Source organism: Coenobita brevimanus, chromosome 107, assembly GCF_032717465.1.
Source record: "Coenobita brevimanus isolate Jiangsu-jjx chromosome 107, ASM3271746v2, whole genome shotgun sequence".
NCBI lineage: Eukaryota > Metazoa > Arthropoda > Malacostraca > Decapoda > Coenobitidae > Coenobita > Coenobita brevimanus.
The window spans coordinates 9,428,943-9,451,141 of NC_137060.1; the positions used below are offsets into that span (position 1 = coordinate 9,428,943).

Below are 22,199 nucleotides of genomic sequence, written 5' to 3' on the forward strand. Positions count from 1 at the left end.
ACACAATTTCAGTATGTGATATAAGTCTACAACTACTCCCTCTCTTACATGGCGGTAATTAACACTGGCGGATGTTCAGGGGACGCTGAAGGTGGGAGATGGTGGGACGACGGTGTTATGGTTCTCCCAGTATAACATCTCATAAAAACCTACATTTACAACACTGGATTCGTTGCTAACACGCATTATCCCACTCGTCACCCACTTAACGACGAGTTTTGTCTCTAAACCGTGGTAGTTAGAGATGATCTGGACTCCGGGGGTGTAAAAACATCCACTCTCTCTCTCTCTCTCTCTCTCTCTCATAATTTTCATTAGCGCTTTCCTTCTTTACATTCTCCAGACACATCTTTTTCCTAAACTACGAGTACGGCAATTACAAATGATTCATGTTCTGTGGCTTTCATAAGGAGACAGCAGTTGTCGTGGTGCCATTGTAGCATAAAACAAAATCTATAAGTGTCCTCCTCCTTTGCTTCCACCAGCCAGTTACAACTACTTCTGTCTAAACCATAATGATTAAAGATGATGCATATTTTAGGAGCGTAAAGCATTCTACGTTGGTAAGTAGACGGCATCTTGTAATCTCGCCAGCAGCAACACATAAAAACCCACATTTACAAAACGACTCTCGTTCCTAACACTTTTTCCTAAACCGTGGTAATTGCATAGGATACATGGTTTAAGGACGTACAGCATTAGTTAGAAGACAATATTTGTAGTGGCGCCAATAGCACTACGTACTAGTATCCTTAATGACCTAGAGCAGCTTGTACAGCACCCTACCCGTATCCCTGACCGCCTTGGAGAGAGCTCCAACATACTTGACCTCTTCCTCACAACTAATCCTTCTGCTTACTCTGTTAATCTTTTCTCTCCGTTGGGCTCCTCCGATCACAACCTTATTACCTTAACCTGTCCTATCACTCCGGTACGGCCTGTGGACCCTCCAGGGAAACGTCGTCTGTGGCATTTTGGAGCCGCGAACTGGGAGGCCCTCAGACAGTACTTCTTTGATTTTCCCTGGAATGATTATTGCTTCCATGGCCGTGAGCCATCTGAGTGTGCCTTGCGCATTACGGAGGTTATTCTCTCGGGCATGGAAGCATACATTCCTTTCTCATATCCTTTGACTAACGCAAGAAAGCCTTGGTTTATTCACGCTTGTTCTAATGCTGTCCGCAACAAGGAGAAGGCCTACAAAAGGTACCGGAGCCAACCCACCCCTGAATCACATCATCTTTATGTTTCTGCCCGGAATCGTGCTAAGTCTGTTCTTCGCTCTGCTAAAAATAATTTCATCCATGCTAAATGCTCTCAACTCTCCAACTCGAATTCTTCCCGCTCCTTCTGGCACCTTGCCAAAAATCTTTCTAACAACTTTACCTCATCATCCTTCCCTCCTCTTTTCTACTCTGATGGTTCTGTAGCTATTTCTTCTACTGATAAAGCAGATCTCTTCGAACAGACTTTCTCCTCCAATTCCACCTTAGACGATTCCGGTGCTGTTCCTCCATCACTTCTCCCCTCTGACTTCCTCATGGTTGACATTAAAATTTCTTCAGTTGATGTATTTTCTGCCATCACTGGCCTCAGTACTAACAAGGCATATGGGCCTGATGGGGTCCCTCCTGTTGTTCTCAAGAACTGTGCTTCTGTGCTTACACCCTGCCTAGGCAAACTCTTTCGCCTTTGTCCGTCAACTTGTACCTTTCCTTCTTGCTGGAAGTTTGCTCTCATTCAGCCAGTCCCAAAGAAAGGTGACCACTCCCAACCCTCCAACTATCGTCCAATTGCTTTAACGTCCTGTATTTCAAAAGTTTTCTAGTCAAGTCTTAATAGAAAAATTTTAAGGCATCTTTCCTATCACAACCTTCTTTCAGATCGTCAGTATGGGTTCCGTCAGGGACGCTCCACTGGCGATCTTCTCACCTACCTTTCAGACTCCTGGTCATCCTCCTTTCGGGACTTTGGCGAAAGCTTTGCCATTGCACTTGACATCTCAAAGGCTTTCGATCGAGTCTGGCATAAATCTTTAATTTCCAAACTGCCCTCTTACGGTTTCTATCCTTCTATCTGTGCCTTCATCGCTAGCTTCCTTTCTGGTCGTTCTATAGCCGCTGTTGTAGACGGCCATCGTTCTTCTCCTAGATCTATCAACAGTGGTGTTCCTCAGGGCTCTGTCCTATCACCAACTCTCTTCCTTTTATTCATCAATGAACTTCTAAGCTGTACATCTAACCCTATCCACTCATACGCTGATGACTCCACCTTTCACCTTTCCATTCGGTTCCCGCAACGCCCATCTCAACAGTTACTTCAAGAAACAAGGGATGAGGCTATGGCACACCTAATGTCTGACTTGGCTCGTATCTCTGACTGGGGTAAAAATAATATGGTTGTCTTTAATGCATCTAAGACTCAGTTCTTACACCTATCAACCCGACAAAATCTTCCACAGGTATACCCATTAATGTTTAATAATATTCAGCTTAATCCTGCATCATCCTTGAGCATGCTTGGGGTTTCATTTACTCAGGACTTATCTTGGAAAGATCATATTACATCTCTTGTAAAATCTGCTTCCAAGAGATTGGGTGTGCTAAACCGACTCCGCTCTTTCTTTACCCCTGCACAATTGTTGACTCTATACAGAGGTTTTATCTGCCCCTGTGTAGAGTACAACTCTCATGTGTGGGGAGGCTCCCCACATACAGCTCTTCTCAATAGGGTGGAGTCAAAGGCTTTTTGTCTCATTAACTCTCCTCCTCTTACTGACTCCCTTCAACCTCTGTCTCTTCGCCGCACTGTTGCATCTTTATCTCTTTTCTATCGCTACTTTAATGGTCACTGCTCCTCTGAACTGTCTGCTTGCATTCCTCCACCTCTACGACGGGCGCGTAGCACCCGTCTGGCAGCAAACTCTCATCCCTTTTCTGTCCAACTCTCTAATGCAAGAATTAACCGTTACTCCCAGTCTTTCATTTATGCAACAGGTCAGCTCTGGAACTGTCTCCCTCTATCTGTATTTCCTGCTGCCTATGATCTCCAGTCTTTCAGACGCAGTGTGTCCAGGCATCTCAAAATGATCGGATCTTGAATTTGGCTCTCTATTGTATTTTGTTTTTCTCTTGGAGGGAACTGTTACTGCGGGCTCATGGCCTTTGGTTCCTTCTTCCTCGCAAAAAAAAAAAAAAAAAAAGCCATCAGAGTGCATACCTCCTCAACGCCAATTAAATTTATGGTTTACTGTTGTCATTTCTCTTTCTTACCAGACGAATACTTTTCGGTCTCACATAATTCTACGGTCTTATTCTGCCTTGTTGTACACTTTCAGAAAAAGCAAACTTCAGGCAACAATAAAATTTATCGTATCTAACATCTGGATCCGAATTCACTTCAAAATCAGATCAATTGTTCCTTGGCCCACTGGCCATCAATTCACCAAATTTCATTGAAAACTGATGCCAACTTTTAAATATGTCGTGCTCACACAAACAAACAAGGGTGAATACATAACCTCCTCCAACTTAGTTGACGGGGATAAAAATAATATTAAGCAGGTCTCTCTCTCTCTCTCTCTCTCTCTCTCTCTCTCTCTCTCTCTCTCTCTCTCTCTCACACACACACACACACACACACACACACACACACACACACACACACACACACACATACTCGCCAGCACACAACCTTACAACTAAAATTCCTTTCACTACAGTAATTACAGATGATGCAGTCGCTGAGGGCGAGAAGACAGCAACTCCCATGGCGCCAGTAACAACACATAAAAAGTCTACATTAACACCCGTTTTCTCGTCCCTCACACTTCACCACCACACTCATATTCGCATTTTAAGTCTTGCGATCCGATGAAGCATTTTCCATTTTGTCCTGGCTTTTTACAGACAATTTTCTTCACCTTATGATTGATTTTTCGAGCTGGAAGGATGACATACAGCCTCGATCAACCCTACACTACCAGACGTCCTTTCTGAACTGAGTAAGATCCACCATGGTAGCGAAAACTAAGTAAGACGTCAGTGAGTGATGGGGTCCGAAGTAAAATCCTCTCCACCATCATACAGTAATTCCGGATGATGAATGTTCTGAAGACGTAAGACAAAATTCTACGTTGATGAGAAGACAGAAGTTATAATAATTCCAGTAATAACACTTGAAGCAAAAATACGTTTACAAGGGATCTTTCCTTTCTGACACCTCCGTGCTTACATTTGCGCCTAAAAATTAAAATGCATTCCACCATGGTTCACTAATTCCAGATGATGAATGTTTAGAGGGGGTAAAACAATCTGCGTGGGTGAGAAGACAGCAGTTACCACGGCGCCAATAACACATGAAATAAAGCTCCATTTGCAAGGGGAATTTCCAACACTAACAACCACTGCCATTCACATCTTAAAGTTAAAATTCCTTCCATCATGGTACACTAATTCCAGATGATGAATGTTTAAAGGGGGTAAAAGAATTCTGCGTTGGTGAGAAGACAGCAGTTGCCATGGCGCCAATACCAACACATAAAAAGTTACATTTACAACAGGGCTCTCGTCCCTGACACTCACCACCATCTTTCTTCTTCTTCTTTTTCTTCTCTTCCTCATCCTCTTCCTCGATTTCTTTGACTCTTCCTCCTTCTCCTCCTCCTCCTCCTCCTCCTCTTTTCTCGTCGTCATCATCTTTTTATTTATCTATTTATTTATTTTTTGTAAGCAGAGGAGGGACGATCTGATTGGAGACACTCAGCACTTAACTCCTTCACTTCGGAAAATAAATTCTAAGTAAAGTTAGCTAAGTCAGGCAACAGCAGGATTAAAAGGAAATAAGAGAATGGATCCAAGAAATGAAAGTGGAGATGGTAAAAGTAATTTCTAATCCTTTAATAGAGAGTCTCTTAAGATTAGTTCCTGGAATTAGGTGATGCATCTTTTATTGAATTCAGTTTACTTCCAGACGGTTTTAGCCTCGATGCCTCTGGAGATGAAAGAGTTAATGATAAAACAACAACAAGAATGGCAAGAGTAACAGCAGTAATGATGATGATTATGATGATAATTATGGAAACAACAACAACACTAATAACAACAATAATATTAATAAAATAATAATAATAATAAAAAAATAATAATAATAATAGCAACAAAGGCAACAACAACAACAATACCAACAACAACAATAATAATAATAATAATAAAAACAACAACAACGACAATAATAATATTAATAATAATAATAATAATAGTAATAATAATAATAATAATAATAATAATAATAATAATAATAAATAAATAAAATTAAAAATAACAACCATTATAATAACTAGAAAAATAACAAAAGAAAATGTAGACCGGAGACAAGCGAAAAGCTAAAGAAGAGGCAGATGTCTGAGAAAAGAACGAGAGTCGTCACAATGAATTTCTGTGGCATCTGTCTGTGTCCGTGTCTGTGTTACGCTCCACGGCCACCTCACGTTTTTTACAGGGTCATTTTTTCTCAAAGTTAAGGCGTTTTCCTGCATGTACTGTACTTTCCTTTTCCTCAGCTATTTTCTCCGACTTCTAAGTCTGTTAAGTTGATGCTCAGGTGTTGTCAGGAGTTGATTTGACTATACCCTTTTCACTCTAACCTGGCCTAAAATTGGCATCTCCCCATCTTGAATGTTCAGTTGTACCAATGAATTAGCACTAGAATATGATATTAGTCACGAAGACGTGCAATGGAAAGGCTGTAGAGGTGTAGTGCTGTTTTCTTCTGTTATAGAGCTGTGTGAAACTAGCAGCAAAAGGACGAAAATCTCGGCCAGGTTAAGGTAAAAAGAGTATAACAACCAAGATGACGCATTCCTGCCTCTTAGCTAAAATTCATCCAACTTAATATAAATACGATTTACTACGATTTAATGGCTGGGGACAGGGCGACATGGAGGCGATTTGTCTGAGGCCACCCCTTACGGGATTAAGGCGTCTGGCAATAGATAGATATACGATTTACTATTCAAGTCCAGTTTCATCGGGTGAAAATAAACCTGCTATAGCGTTCATATATGATTGACACTAAGCTCTTAAATTCTAAAGCTAGTGTTCAGGATGGCTTCACTCTAAGATGCCTTTAGCCTTATCATGGTCACGTCATTATTAGTCCAGGTATATCCAGGCGATTTTTTTTCCCTGAGTCAAAGCAGCTGGGATAATCTCTTTTCATTATAAATTTTCCGTTTTACTCTGCAGTAACTAAATTCTGGTTCGCTGTTTCATTTATGCGTATTCTTAACATCTTCAGCGTCATTACCTATTTTTATTGTTTATATCGGTTATCTCTAGACCAGGGGTTCCCAACCTGGGGTAAATTACCCCAAGTGGGGTAATTTGGTCTTTTGTGAAGGGTAATGGGGGAGGTAACAAAAAAAAAAAAAATCTAAAAATCATACCAGTTATGATAGACTTTCAGACCTATACTAAAATTCAGAGATGAATGTTTAAAGTCATGTTTATTTGGTATCAGTGTTAATAATAAAAATAAATTACTCCTTGCAATAACTTTCTTGGTTTTAGCCTAACCTTTAATTAAGTCCTACATTCAAACTAAAATCTAGGCATCAAAATGTTAAGCAGCTAAAATGCAATTGTGGAAACATAAGCAATGAGGGGTAATGAGTGAAGGGAGGTGTGGAAAATGGGGTAATGGGTAAATAAAGGTTGGGAACCCCTGCTCTAGACGATTTTTCTAAACTTTGAGGAAACAGTTTTTGGTGACGGAGTTTGAAGCAACCTCCATTAACCTCTTTAAACCGGATTCCTTTCCACAAGCTGAATAAACTCGTCTGAAGTTATCATGAATAAAAAGGAAAACACGTCATTAATCTCTTTAGTTTCATTTCGTTGCTAAAATAAAGTGCTTAGACACAGAGGAGCGGGTGTCAGAGTTAACCTCTTCACTGCAACGGCATCTTATTTGTTCTAACTACAGCAAGGCGAATTAACTGTTTTGCTTCGTCCTCTTAAGGGCCTCTCCTATTATGGTGTGACATCCACCTCGTATTACACTCACTCACAGTCGTCTAACCATAATATTTAACAAAGCATTTATTTTACCAACACTAATTCACTCTGACACATGCTTTCCTTCATACTTAATATATTTTCACTCGCTGCCCATCCAACGCCAATCTTCATCACAGGGACTATTCTTTTAGACTCGTATCTGTCTCAGTGTTTACGTATCCTAAATGGTGGACTGTATCTCGGTGTTTGTCTTGTCTCGCTGCGTCCCACATCCACTGGTCAGGAGGAATATTTATGAAGGATCTTGTACAGTTTTTACGATGAACAAGTAAAAGTTGCAGCTGATTATTAATAGTGGTAACTGTGTGTGTGTGTGTGTGTGTGTGTGTGTGTGTGTGTGTGTGTGTGTGTGTGTGTGACGTTATTATGCACTACTGTTTGCATGGACAGTGTTTGGCAATTGTATGAGTGACGACAAACATAGAAACAAGCAATCTTAAACACACTTTATGCAAGAATATTTATGAATATGGATCCAGGTAAACAAGAGGCTATTTTTCCAACTTTTATATTCACTATAGCTTGGTTGTAAAATATTCGGTAACGGTATGAGCAACGATAAACTTATAAACACGCAATCTTACAATTTATAATCAAGAAAATTGCACAAGAGGCTTTTTTTTCACCTTAGAAGTCACTATAGATTGGTTGTAAAGCGTTTGATAGTCTCATGAGTGTAGACAAAAGTATAAACAAGCGATCTTACAACTTAAGCTTAGGAAAGTCTGGGAATATGGATTAAGGGTAGACAAGAAGCGTCTTTCTAGTGGCAGTATTTATTTGGCACATCCCAGCCTTCTTATGGGGCCAAATGCGAGGGTGTAAACAGAGAACTGTGTGTCAGGGCGTGAGGGATGACTGTCGCCCGCCTCCGCTGTGTGAGTGTCTTTGTCTCTGTCTCACCTCCATGTTCTCTCTCTCTCTTTCTCCCAGGGTCTCACTCTCAGCTGAATAAAATCGTCTGGCGCCAGCTGGAACATGGAGTTGGGCCGACCATGAGAGCATTAATAACACTAATAACTAAATTTTCTATGCCTCAATTTTAGGTGGAAAAAAAAAAAAATCGTCTGGCGTTAGCTGGAACATAAAACTAAAATTGATCCAAACAGAGAAATGCTCGGCGGCTCAAGAGTCTGCCTAGCATGTACATTTTATTTCATGCTTCCTATTTCCTGACGACTTTATTCAGATTAGGAGAGGGTTTGTACACCGAGAGAATTAGATATAGCCACATCACAGCTACAAACCCTTTCTGAGCTGATCAAAATCCTCTGCTGATGGCGTGATTCAACTGAACAGGGTAAAGTCGCGCGCCCAGAAGGTCGGAACGTAGAATTCAGAGCTGCTCGCTTGAAGAACCTAACCCCTCTTCATTCAGGTGATGCGATCGTCTTGGATCACATGCTGATTTTCATAATGATTTGTCAGCTCCAAGTATGTTTTATAAAATGGTGCTGAAATGTTTATCTTGCCCACTCTATATGCAACAGAAACTTTGCCCAGATAATGGTGGGATTCGGGGTATGATGATGTTTTACTCCTCTAGGTTATATAAGTCTTAATATCTACGTAGACTGCGATGAATAATATGCAAGAGAATATTAATATGCCACATCCAGGATTTGCTTAGTGAGAGAAAAATGTCACTGAGTCTCAGCCTATGAGATGACGTCTCTCTTTCTCTCTCTCTCTCTCTCTCTCTCTCTCTCTCTCTCTCTCTCTCTCTCTCTCTCTCCCACACACACTATTACTCTGCATGTCCCTGTCTTGCGTCAATATTATTTGTCTGTGTCAGTGTGCGCTTGCATCTGTCAGGTGGTGTGTTACTCTTTCTCTGTCTTTATCTGCCTGTCCGTCTGTCTTCTACCCTCTGTCTCATATTTCTCTGTAAATCTCTGTTATTATCTACCTACAATGGTGTTTCAGCTGTGTGATTTATATATGGTTTTCTTAGCTACATCTGAATTAATATATTGTACTTCACAGTTGCATCTATTTATGGTTGGTGGGGTGGGCCACCATCCACTCACGCGATGTAGTGCAACTTTCAGATGACGCGACACTGACTGGCAAGAAAATCAGTTTCCTGTAATCTAGGGATCCATTTACTACGGTGGGTGGGAACCATATAATCAAAGGGACGCCTGGAGGTACAATGGTCTAGTGCGCTCAAACCGGATGGGACCTGTACGGGTTTACGTATGAGAAGTGGCTGGAATGTAATGCTCACAGAATGCTACTCACGGACGAGCGAGGCTGGTAACGCCACACTTGCCTTAAATATGAGGACTGAGTGACCCTGCTTTCCTGAGGGAGAAAAAAAGGCCTGGATAACAGACAATCGGACTCACATTATGTTCTGCATTACGGTACTTCTTCCTCTAATCCACACAGGTTTAATATTTCCTTCTCCTCCTCCTCCTCCTCCTCCTCCTTCTCCTCTTCCTCCTCCTCCTTCTCCTCCTTCTCCTCCTCCTCCTCCTCCTCCTCCTCTTCCTACTACTACTACTACTACTACTACTACTACCACCACTACTACTGCAACTACTACTGCTACTACTACTACACCTGCTACTACCATTACCATTACTATTCGTTTTTAAACACCCATACAGGGGTTCAGTCAACAACAAAAAGCATCGAGACTCCTTTTATACTCTACATCTCGACACACAGCACGAGGAGCTTTGAAATACCTTGCTGTATGACCTATTGCAGTACCTGGGTGTCCACAAATCATCGTTACAACTTCACGCCGACTGTCTACCCTGATGTCTTGAGTGAATTGGTGTTATCACAGTTGGAGGACCGTCAAACAATTTTCCTCTTCTAGTGCTGTACGTTTCACTGGGGTCTAGGCCTGGCAGTTCGTGAGCTCCTAAACAGGACATTTTCTAACCTATGGCTTTGATGAGATGGCTTAATTGCTTCACACTGCTAATGTTTGAGTAGAAGTGTATTAGTACTGTAAGAAAGGGGGTATTTACTCTTCTCTAAGAATAAAAACTGCATAAAATTACCTTACTTCTTGTATTCATTTATTTTATTCATTAAGTTGTAAAGATAATTTACAGGAACTTTGTATATTATTTTCTATTGTTTTACTAATCATCCCCTCGAATTTTATGTATTTATATTTTATTCTTTCAGTCTCCAGATGATTTTATTCAGCTAAAGGCTAGATTTTTGGAACTGTGGTCCAATATATACAGCCCTCATTAACGCCTTAAAAAAAAAAAATGCATTTATTAGGGTAAATATAATCGTCTGAAAGTAGTAAGAATCAGCAGGAAAAAATATACATCCCAGTGGTGGGATTCTCAAAGGGATTTATAGTGGATTCCTTGGGGCAACTCAGGTTTCTTTCTGCAGGATGGACAATGAGAGTCGACTATTTCCCTGTCTTGCGCTCTTTCGTCAAAAACAGTTCCTGCTTGGGTGAGGAAATCTGTCAAGATTGTTATTTGTTTTGCACAGAAAGACAAAGAAAGGAAAGAGTAGGAAGTTTCCACTTGCGGTTCATCCTATAAATAAAAATCACAGTTACGACAGACATTTGATCGAAAATATGTCCATGTGTCACCCCAGGCTTCAAGAGGATAAGGTATGTAAATAAAAAAAAAAAAAAAAGAAATCTATCTTCGGCATATCAGAATTTTCAGGCACAACAAAGCATGTCTAAATCTCATCCCAATATTCGTAGAACATAAAGGTCAAGTTATTTCTTTTGTTGACTGTGGTTTAGGTTTCATTTTGGAGTATAAAAACAAGCATGCAGGAAACAGGGAAGACGCGACATGCAAATAGGATGCAACAAGAATTAGGATATCTAGAAAGTAAGCCCCCACTCTTATATCTACGTTATGTGTATTACTTTCCTAACAGAGAAAGACTGCATATGTACGGTATATGAGAGTACCTTATGTATATAAATGTTGGTGACCATGCTAGTATGGTAAAAAGATCATCAGTCATTCTCTCTCTCTCTCTCTCTCTCTCTTACCATCATTCCTATCCTTCTTCCCATACAAAAGATAAGATAAATTAGTATCTTCATAGAAAGAGGAGGCACACAAACAAAGAACTATCAACAACATGTCCAGGGGAATAAATCACACAGTTATTCACTCATCCCGCAAGCCTTCATCATTCTGGCTCATTTCACACTTAAAACCAATTTCGTATTATATTTTTTGCTTTGTAATTTTCTCTGTGTCCTCATCTCTACGTACTTTATCCATTCACTTTACTCTTTTGTTAGTAAGGTGTCCGTAACTTCTCCAGTTTCTGCACCTTGCGTCCTCATACACTCATTTACCATATCTATTCATGTTTTTGGTCTATCACGTCTCCGCCCACCTTCAAGCTTTGTCACGTATACCCGGTACTCTTTTCACCACCCATTATCGTATTTATTAATCACACACACTCCTACCCTTTGAACAACAGATTTCCCTACGCCCCACATTTCACGAACTTCTACCTTTCTTATTTTGTCCACCCTACGCAACCCACACACATCCGTCAATTATCCCATTTGCACTCTTCTCATTCTTGATTTTTCACATGAACCCAATTGCATTTCCACACCCATATGTTAATCTGGACACTAGCACACCATAGAGTCTTCTGCAGCAACCATAATAAGTCCTCTGTTTTGTATTAAGGCCCTCGTAGCACCAGCCACAGTTATTCGATAAATCATTTTACTCTCCACTTCCTTTACCCATTTACCTTCTTTGTCTATTACTGCATCAGCGTATTTAAACCTACCCACCAGTTCCAGTCTCTCAGCGTTCACCATTACATCACAGTGAGTCACTTTCTCTCTCAACAATCATCACTGTTCGGATCTACATTTTATCAGCTTTCAAATCACGCTGTTAACATTCACAAAAGCTTCAACAGGGCTGAAAATATAACTCTTAAGAAGCACTGCATTATCTGTATATGTCAATACTTCACTCTCCGCCATTCATCAGCAATTCCTCCTCCCCTTCCTCAGCTGTAGAATATACATCTATCTCACCCATATAGCGGGACCACCTTGAGGACAATCTTCTTCCCCCACGTTTGCCTCACTTCAACGCTAATACCGACCCACTCACTTAGACATTTATCTGCTCTTACATATTCACTACCACCAAGAAAAGTATTTACAGCATTCAACAATTATCCATTAACACCATCCATACGTAAAGCCGTCTGAAAATCCTTCTCTATCTACCTTGTTATTCACTTTTTGGAGGTCTATAAATGCCTTAAACACTTATTTCTTTGCACATGCTTTCCCCAGTGTCTGTCTTACTGCAAAACTATGATCCACACATCACCTAACCTGCTACTCCTAAAACAGTCTTGTTTATCACTCACCAAACATTTCGATGTCTTCCTTGTTTTCTCTCCTATTATACTTTCATATGCCTTCCTTACAACCCTCAGCAAACTAATTCTACGATCATTTTTGTACATCGATAAACTTTACCTATCTTAAAAGTAATAATCACATTTTCCTTCCATTCCACTTGTTTAGCTCCCCTCCCATAAAATTATTCATTCCATTCTTATTACATTTTATCATCTCAGCTTAATCCTCATCAACACCTTCAGCCTTCCCATTCACCCATTCACAGCATTCTTACTTGTTTCATTCCTTAATTTACGGTACCACATTTTTTCCAAGTGCCCCACCAAACCCAGTTATTTTTACCACCGTTCAAATCTTTTTTCCACTTATTAGTTTTTCAGTACAGACTTTACATTTGTGCTTCTCATTTTTCTTCTGTTTGTTGGTAATATCCACTTTTACACTTCACTTTTTCAACACACACACACACACACACACACACACACACACACACACGTACAATCTGCGTAGGAGTCACTCTTATCTGTGGGAGGAATAGAGCTTCGAGTTATACTTATCGACCACAATATATTATGAAGGGTCTCTCAAAAGCTAAATGAATTGCCTTGAACTAGAAAAAAAGAATGGAAAGAGAGCAAGAAACTCATCTGACGGAAGGGGGTAAAAACAGACAATCAGTTTCTGCCAAGCCCTAACCGTCCCCAAGAATACTTTCCATGACAGCCCGTGACAGCTGTATTCCTGACCGCGGGGGGTTGCGGAAGTCACACTGCTTCCTGTGAGGCGTGAGGTGTGCCAGTCATTCACTCCTCTTTCTTACCCCACTTTCCCTTTCTTCCTATATCCTCTCCCAACCAATCCTCTCCCAACCAATCCACCTATATTCTCTCTTCCTATCGTCTCCCAACCATCCCCACCCGTATTCACCCAATGAGAAGCCGGTGGTGTAGTGGTAGCATATGCAATTCACAACTAGAAGACATCGGGATCCATTCTCAGGCTTGTTTTTCACTTGTCCCTATTCACCCAACAGTAGCTAAACCTAGGGACCTGCGTTATTGTGCTTAGTGTTCCAGGGAAAGACTTAGTGATTCTCGTGCAGTTGACAGGCATAATTTTAACCCGGCTCCTTCATCCCCACCCACCCCACACCGACCCTCACCCCTCACCTCGACAAATAACCCTCAACCTAGGCCTAATTTTGAGGCAGCAGACGAACTCCATCTGCCTGAGTGAAGGGTGGTGGGGCGGGGGGCAATTTGTATCTCTTGTCGGATGAGTGAGGCTGTGTGTGCCGCTGAGTGCTAAGTGCTGTGAGCCAGTTAAAAGTTATGACACTCATATATCTGTTTTCAGCGCAGATGCAGGATTTATGTGGAATACGAAATCAGCCCTATTCATTAAGGACTGTCTCTTCCACGTCGAATAAAACTATAGCAGCAACAATAAATAAAAAGTAATTATTATAAAACAATGAATGCCAATATACTCTGCCTCCTTTTCTGTAAATGATACTGAATAAAATCGACTTACATCAGCAAGAACAAAATATACAAAAATTCGTTTACAGTCCTATCTCTGCTAAGCGTATTTCCTTACCAGTATTGTTAGTGGGTGGTAAGAATAGAATATGATAGTCTGTACTGAAGGAGTTAGAGATCTGTGCCAGCTTTATATCTGTGCTGAGGACGAAGACAGTACGACTACGAAATGAATCAGAATAAAGTTCAGTTCACTCAATGGTTGTACAGAACTGATTCCAAACAGTACCAGAATAACAATATCCTGTAGTTTAGAATCTCGCATTTTTATTTGAAAAGTAACGTGCAATGAAATTACTGCCAGAGACTGTACATACGAGTATCTTGAATGATAGAGCATATAGGTAAAAAAATTCTTTATTTTGAAACGAGCATTTTTCACATGCCAAGCTTACACACGGAAAGAATGCAAGGCTTGCTATGCTGAAAATTGTTTCTTCCCTGGTACATGAAGGCCAGTGAGGTTTTCCGTTAATAAAGTCACAGTCTGTTAACTTCTGGAAAGTCTGTCAATCGTGCTAAGTTTTTCGTGTGTGGAATATCTTGGCGATCTTTTCGTGGTGCTTGAAGGCCATTCATCCGTTTACTGTCAGAGCTACACGTACGCGGTATATTGGGTATGAAATATCTTGGTGTTCCTTTTCTGGTGCATGAAGGCCAGTGAGATCTTCCCTTAATGAAGTCACGATCTGTTTACACCTGAAAAGTCTCAGTCACTCGTACTCGGTGTATCGGGAATGGAATGTCTTGGTCTCGGTGCGTCCTCTAGCGTCTGACAAGGAAGGGGCCACCACCAGCACCCCTCATAGCTCACCCCGCCGCCTCACTGTTTACACACCGCGCCTCTGATCCGTCACAACACAACCTGAAATTCGTGTCGGGGGAGCCAGAGATGCCGGGACGGTGTGGCGGCAAAAAATGTAAACACGACGCTCATTTAGCAGCGCGCGTGGCACCTGTCGTCGCCTCGTTCACCCTCCATTCCGGATGACACTCTCTTCACTCACTGCTTTCACTCTGCTGTCTTTCACTGCGTTCATTCGCTGAGTTCATTCACACATTTCATTCATGTTACATTTTGATCAATCCGTTCGCAATGAGAGGTTCTTCCTGATCTTGGTAAAATCTTCTGGTAGTGGAGAGAATTTAGTTGTCAATACCTCTTTTTTTCCTCCATTTGGGATGCTCTCTTCACTTGCTGCTTTCACTCACTCCATTCCCTGCTTTCACTCACGTCATTCACTGCTTTCACTCATGTTAGCTTTTATTTCATCCATTCATTGCAAGAGGTTTATCCTGAGCTCAATGAAAACTTAGTAAAATCCTTCGATGGTAACAAGAATAACACTGCCAGTGCCTAGTCCTGGTGCCAGTAGGACTCACACAGTTTTCAGTCATTGCTTTCATTCACTGGTTTCATTATCAAATTCCAATCACTATTTTCACTGCTTTCGCTCACTGCCTTCAATTATTGCTTTCACTCACTGCTTTCGCTTCATTTTTTTCACTGCTGTTACCCGCCCTATTTTCACTCACTGCTTTGACTCACTGTTTGCACTCACTATTTTCATTCACTGATTTCCGCCACGTCTTTCATACACTGCTTTCATCCTCTGCTTTAACTCACTGCCTTCACTCACTGTTTTCATTTACTACTTCCATCCATTCTTTTCATACAGGTTTTCGGTTACTGGTTTCACGTGCCTCACTTACTGCTTTTACTCTCTGCTTTCACGCACTTCACTTACTGCTTTCACTCATTGATTTCAGGCACTAATTTCACACACCGCATTCATTCACTGCTGTCACGCACTATTTTCACTTAGTTCTTTCAATCACTGCTACTCAATGCTTCCACTCACTTCCTTCATTCACTGTCTTCAGTCAGTACTGTCATCACATTTTTCTCAACCCCTTCACTAGGGCCATCTACGTCAAATCCTCCAGCACCAACAAAAGTTCAATATCCCTGACTCTTTCCGGCTCCACTTGCGCAGACATACTCTTCATTCAACTGCTCTATCTTGCATTACTTATGACTTAACCCTCATACAGCTAGAAGATCATCCTGTTCAAAATTATCTGGTGGGAAGAGAAAGGAAACTGAAGAATTATCACAGTAATAAAGGAGCTTACCGAGAACGTTTTTACTCCCTTTAGTTATTCAGGTCCCTCTTGAGTTGATTATCATCTGACCTTAGCGATGATTACATTAGAAAGTAATGACATAGGGGTTAATGGAGCCAGTTTTTAACCTCTGACCTGTATATGATAAATTCATCAGACGGCAGAACGAATAACAAATAATAAAGGTTGTCGTAATGAATTCGTTGACCTCATTAATCCCGACACAATGGTTATAACTTTCTTTCACAGTGTCATTCTGTCTGTCTGTTAGTAGCACTGTGAAAAAACTATTAGATGGAACTGCGAAAAAATTGGAATAATGATAAAAAGCCATCAGAGGAACACGTGACTATGATTAGGACGAAAAAGATCAAAGGTCAAAGTCAAGATCATAAAAAATATGTAAAATGGAAGAATGGTGCTGTTTTCGTTAAGAATGATGAACATGTTTCTAGCAGAACTTGTATATAAAGCCATTATATGCAGAGTGGGGGAGGCGGTGGCTGAATCGGTAGAGTGGCGGCTTGCAGTCCCAGTGGACCCAGGTTCGAATCCCGACTGGGGCAGGGAACAGTTTAAGGATTTGAATTTCATAAAAGCAGACTTTCCTGATCTACCAGAAGATCCGCCGACATGTCGTAAAAGTACCCACGCTAACACCAGTACACCAGTTCTGTATGAGACAGCCCTGCATGTATTCAATATGGACGGTGGGTGTTAGCGCCGAAGTGGTGACATGTGGAGGTGTAGGAGGACTACTGGGCCTTGGGATAGGCAACTGCCCCCGAGAAATAGGCCCTGAAGCCATTGCCCAGAGTCGGACACATAAAAAAAAAAAAAAAAAAAAAAAGTGGGTTATCTCCTTCAGTCTGAGGACGTCCTATTATTACTGCTATCTCCAGACCTTTACTCAGCTTAGAAGATATTTTTCAAAACTGCAGAGGTTAAAGAGCCTTCGTTACCTCGTTCATTATCAGAGGGTTCTCCTAAACTAAACAAAATCGTCTGATGGTAGCTTGAATAAAATGGATAACACATCATCGGGTTGAAGGTCTATTATCATGGCTCAAATTTAAGAATGTTGCATAAAAGGCGTCTTCATCAAGGTATTAAAGCAGTTAGTTTCTAATTTAAAATAATTAGAATTAGTTGAACCCTTTCGCCAGAGGAAGTTGTTTTTATTCTATTCTCGTTACTTCCACATGACTACACTCTGATTAAGATAGTTCCTGTGTAGTGAAGACGCTAATGAATGCCACGTCTATCTCCTCCAGTGAAAAAAAAAAGAAAATCTCTCCTATGCTGAATTAAATCCTTTGGTGGGTCTAAAAAATGACATTAATAAGAGATAAACATCAAGGCAGTTGGAAGCAAATTCAGGAATGACTAGATTATACTGAAGTGCACCAGGAGGTAGGTGGGAAAATGTACAGCCAGCTGCACCTCATTAACTCTTAAACGACGAGACTCGGTAGTTAAGAGATAAATGTGAAGAGTTCTGTCGTTGTGAAAGGTTAGTGAACGCGTTTGAGCAAGGAAATACCAGGAACTAAAGCATGTTAATAGCATGGAGATGTGTGTGTGTGTGTGTGTGTGTGTGTGTGTGTGTGTGTGTGTGTGTGTGTGTGTGTGTGTGTGTGTGTGTGTGTGTGTGTGTGTGTGTGTGTGTGTGTGTGTGTGTGTGTGTGTGTGTGTGTGTGTGTGTGTGTGTGTGTGTGTGTGTGTGTGTGTGTGTGTGTGTGTGTGTGTGTGTGTGTGTGTGTGTGTGTGTGTGTGTGTGTGTGTGTGTGTGTGTGTGTGTGTGTGTGTGTGTGTGTGTGTGTGTGTGTGTGTGTGTGTGTGTGTGTGTGTGTGTGTGTGTGTGTGTGTGTGTGTGTGTGTGTGTGTGTGTGTGTGTGTGTGTGTGTGTGTGTGTGTGTGTGTGTGTGTGTGTGTGTGTGTGTGTGTGTGTGTGTGTGTGTGTGTGTGTGTGTGTGTGTGTGTGTGTGTGTGTGTGTGTGTGTGTGTGTGTGTGTGTGTGTGTGTGTGTGTGTGTGTGTGTGTGTGTGTGTGTGTGTGTGTGTGTGTGTGTGTGTGTGTGTGTGTGTGTGTGTGTGTGTGTGTGTGTGTGTGTGTGTGTGTGTGTGTGTGTGTGTGTGTGTGTGTGTGTGTGTGTGTGTGTGTGTGTGTGTGTGTGTGTGTGTGTGTGTGTGTGTGTGTGTGTGTGTGTGTGTGTGTGTGTGTGTGTGTGTGTGTGTGTGTGTGTGTGTGTGTGTGTGTGTGTGTGTGTGTGTGTGTGTGTGTGTGTGTGTGTGTGTGTGTGTGTGTGTGTGTGTGTGTGTGTGTGTGTGTGTGTGTGTGTGTGTGTGTGTGTGTGTGTGTGTGTGTGTGTGTGTGTGTGTGTGTGTGTGTGTGTGTGTGTGTGTGTGTGTGTGTGTGTGTGTGTGTGTGTGTGTGTGTGTGTGTGTGTGTGTGTGTGTGTGTGTGTGTGTGTGTGTGTGTGTGTGTGTGTGTGTGTGTGTGTGTGCAGAAAAGATAGAACCAGAAGCTAAGAGCCCGTGATACTGTTCCCTCCAAGAGAGAGGGAGAGAAAAAAAATAAAGATCCATTAATTTCGAGATGCCTAGGCACATTACGCTTAAAAGACGATATAACAAACAATGGAAATACAGACAGAGCAAGACAGTTCCAGACTTGACTGTTGCATACATGAAGGACTAGGAGTATCGGTTGACTCTTGCATTAGAGAGCTGGACAGAAAAGGGGTGATACTTTGCTGCCAGATGGGCTCTACGCGCCCGCCGAAATGGAGGAAAGCAAGCAGACACTTCAGAAGAGCAGGGACCACTGAAGTAGCGATATAGAAAAGAAATAAAGATGCAACAGTGTGGCGAAGAGACAGAGTTTGAAGGGAGCTAGTATGAGGAGGAGAGTTAATGAAACGAAAAGCCTTTGACTCCACCTTGTTGAGAAGAGCTATATGTGACCAGCTTCCCCACACATGAGAGTTGTACGCTACACATGGGCGAATAAAATCCGTGTATAAAGTATACATGTTCAGGCGTAAAGAAGGCACTGATTAGGCTTGGCACACCTGATGTCTTGGAAGCAGATTGTACAAGAGAGGCAATATGATCTTTCCGTGATAAATCCAGAGAGAATGAAAACCTAAAAATGATAAGTGATGATGCAGGACTGAGTTGGATATTATCTAATATAAACGATACTCCTATGGAAGATTTTGACTGGCTGAAAGATGTAAGAGCTGAGTTTTTGATGCATTGAAATCAACAAGCTTACTTTTATCACAGTCATAGATATGAGACCAAGTCAGACACTAGGTATGCCATTGCCTCAACCCATGTTTGTTGACGTAATTGCTGAGAAGAACACTGCGGCAAGCGAATGGAAAGGTGATGCACGGAGTCATCAGCGCATGAATACAGCTTTGGCCATTGATGAATAAAAGGAGGAGAGTTGGCGATAGGACAGAGCCCTGAGGAACAACACCAGCTCTAGGAGAAGAACGGCGGCCGTCTACAACAGCAGCTATAGAACGACCAGAAAGGAAGCTAGAGATGAAGGCGCAGATAAAAGAATAGTAACCATAAGCAGTCAGTTCCAGACTCGATCGAAAGCCTTTGAGTTGTCAAGTGCAATGGCAAAGCTTTCTCCAAAGTCAGGAAAGGAGGATGACCAAGAGTCTGAAAGGTAGGTGAGAAGACCACCAGTGGAGCGTCCCTGACGGAACCCATTCTGAAATAGGATGCATGGAGCATGGATAAATGAAATGAACGATGAAGGACTATGTTATGTATTGCTGAACGTGAGAGGATAGTTGTATGAAAGATAATGATGAGCGGATATAAGAAGAGATTCAGTTATTATTATTATTATTTTTATTATTATTATTATTATTATTATTATTATTATTTTCATCATCATTATTATTGAGCTTTACCATATATATGGAGAAGCTCATAGTTTTGGTAAGTAATATTACTATTTTTCTTTGCACTTTCTCCTTAGATCCTGATGATATTATACAGGAAGGTACCCTAGGGTGACCCAAGTACTTGTGCTATATATAAATGACCCTGAATTATTTTTGAAGGTCATATCCTCATTTTCGAGGAAAAAATTGCATATTTGGAAATGAAATATCTCAGAAACTAATTGAGATACAGCTATCTGGTTGAAATCCTATGTTAAAAAAAAGTTTGCTCAGATTTTTGGCTGAATATTTTGCCATTTAGCCTTGTGGAAAGCACCGAATTGCTCAGTGTTTTCTTTTGTACCACGCTTTAGAGACGACCACAAAAGCTGTAAAGCTGTAACTTTACGGAAATATAGCTGTGGTCCCTCTCTGTGTCTGAAAGGAATATGGTTAAAGTTAAACCTACAGTTAGCAAGTTATTCAGACAAATGTAAATGTACCCATGCTTACAAAGATGATCAATACCATAAATAGGTCTGGCGAAGCTTCCTTACTGTGGCTACACAATAAGTAAATAGGTAACTAGTTATTATCATTATTATTTTTTTTATTACTATTATTATTATTATTATTATTATTATTATTATTATTACTCTAAGTACCATAGACAGAACTGCAAAAGCACAAGCACTATTGGATGTAACATAGGCAACCTCAGCACAGGTATAACACCACAGATAAGATGATACTCTGGCATGAATAAAAAACATAAAAAAATCAATACATGAAACGGAATAAGAGGGAACAGAGGAAAAGAATTCCTACTGTCTAGTAAAAATTGTTGTTTTGAGTACTTAATCTCCTTTCACTACAACAATTTTCTGACTTCAATCTCGCTATCTACTGACGATTTCATTCAGCGTAGGTGACACTTGCTGAAATGGAGGAGTTTGTAGTCTTCACTGATCCCTTCACTTCGGATGGTCTTGAGTTAATTAGTCCCTTCATTACGGTGGCGTTGTTTAGCAGTTTATTCTTGTTATCATATATATATGATGATGATGATGATTCTATATTATATATATATATATATATATATATATATATATATATATATATATATATATATTTATTTATTTATTTATTTATTATCGTGAAAAATGTGTGTCGAACAGGATAAGGACTAAAGTGAATCGTGAAAGGTGTGAAGTAATTCCACTGGTGTGGGAATGACTTACCTTTGTTGGTGTTGACGGTGGTGGTGTTGGTGGCTTTAGGGGCTGCATTGCGGGGGCTGGCGGTGGGCGAGGGCGCCGGTGAGGGTGAGGGTGGGGTGGAGGGGCCGGCACGACGGGTGGAGCCTGGGGTCATGAGTGCTTTCAGGAGTTTCATGATTCTGGCACTACTGAAGGAGGTGATCAGCAGGTCCTCTGACACTGCTGCCTCCTCTCCAACATCACCAACACCACACTGACTTTCTGCCCTCTGATACACTAACACTGATGCGATATTTACTTAGTTCCTTCACTCATATTGTATTAGTTATTTTACATCAGTTACTTTTATACTGGTTTTAGTATTTTCCCAGTGCTGATGAAATGTTAATTAGATACTATTTCGTCACTGTTATGTAACTTCCTTAAACACACTCTGGCTTCGCAATTTCAAAGTTAATCTCACTACATATCACTAGTTTATAAGGTCAAAACACTGTATCACCAAGGTACTATAATGTTCATGTATTCACTACAGTATCTGGTACATTTTTTTAGAACCTGCGTGAGAAATTATTAGTAGTTTTCGAACGCTATTCAAGGCTTATAATGCAAAAAATTCCTAAAATTATTATGTCTTTGTAGTATAAAAAAATAAAACATGCAGCACAATGGCATCGTTCATACTAAAGAAAGAGAAAGAAACAAATAAGAAAGAACAAGAAAGAAGAAAAAAGAAGGAAGAAGGAAAAAGAAATAAGAAAGAAGAAATTGAAGAAGAAAAAAACAAAGTAGAAGAAAGAGAAGAAAGAAAGATAGAAGAAAGAACGAAGAAAAAAGGAAAAAAAGAAGAAAGAAGAAAAAAGAAGATGAAAGTTGAAGAAGAAAGAAGAATGCAGAAGAAAAATAAGAAGTGGACTTAAGAAATAATAAGAGGAAAGAAGAAAAAGGAAA

The 22,199-nt window shown here is 40.7% G+C and overlaps 1 protein-coding gene across 1 annotated transcript in view; it reads right to left on the reverse strand.

Moving 5' to 3' along the window:
• Positions 1-21,793, reverse strand: part of Grip (Glutamate receptor interacting protein) — a 644,837-nt gene extending 623,044 nt beyond the window's left edge. Inside the window, exon 1 of the mRNA XM_080285631.1 lies at positions 21,270-21,793. Within this exon, the coding sequence (XP_080141757.1) occupies positions 21,270-21,423 (154 nt within the window). The 5' untranslated portion in view covers positions 21,424-21,793. The remainder of the gene's footprint in view (positions 1-21,269) is intronic.
• Between the last annotated feature and the right edge of the window lie 406 nt (positions 21,794-22,199).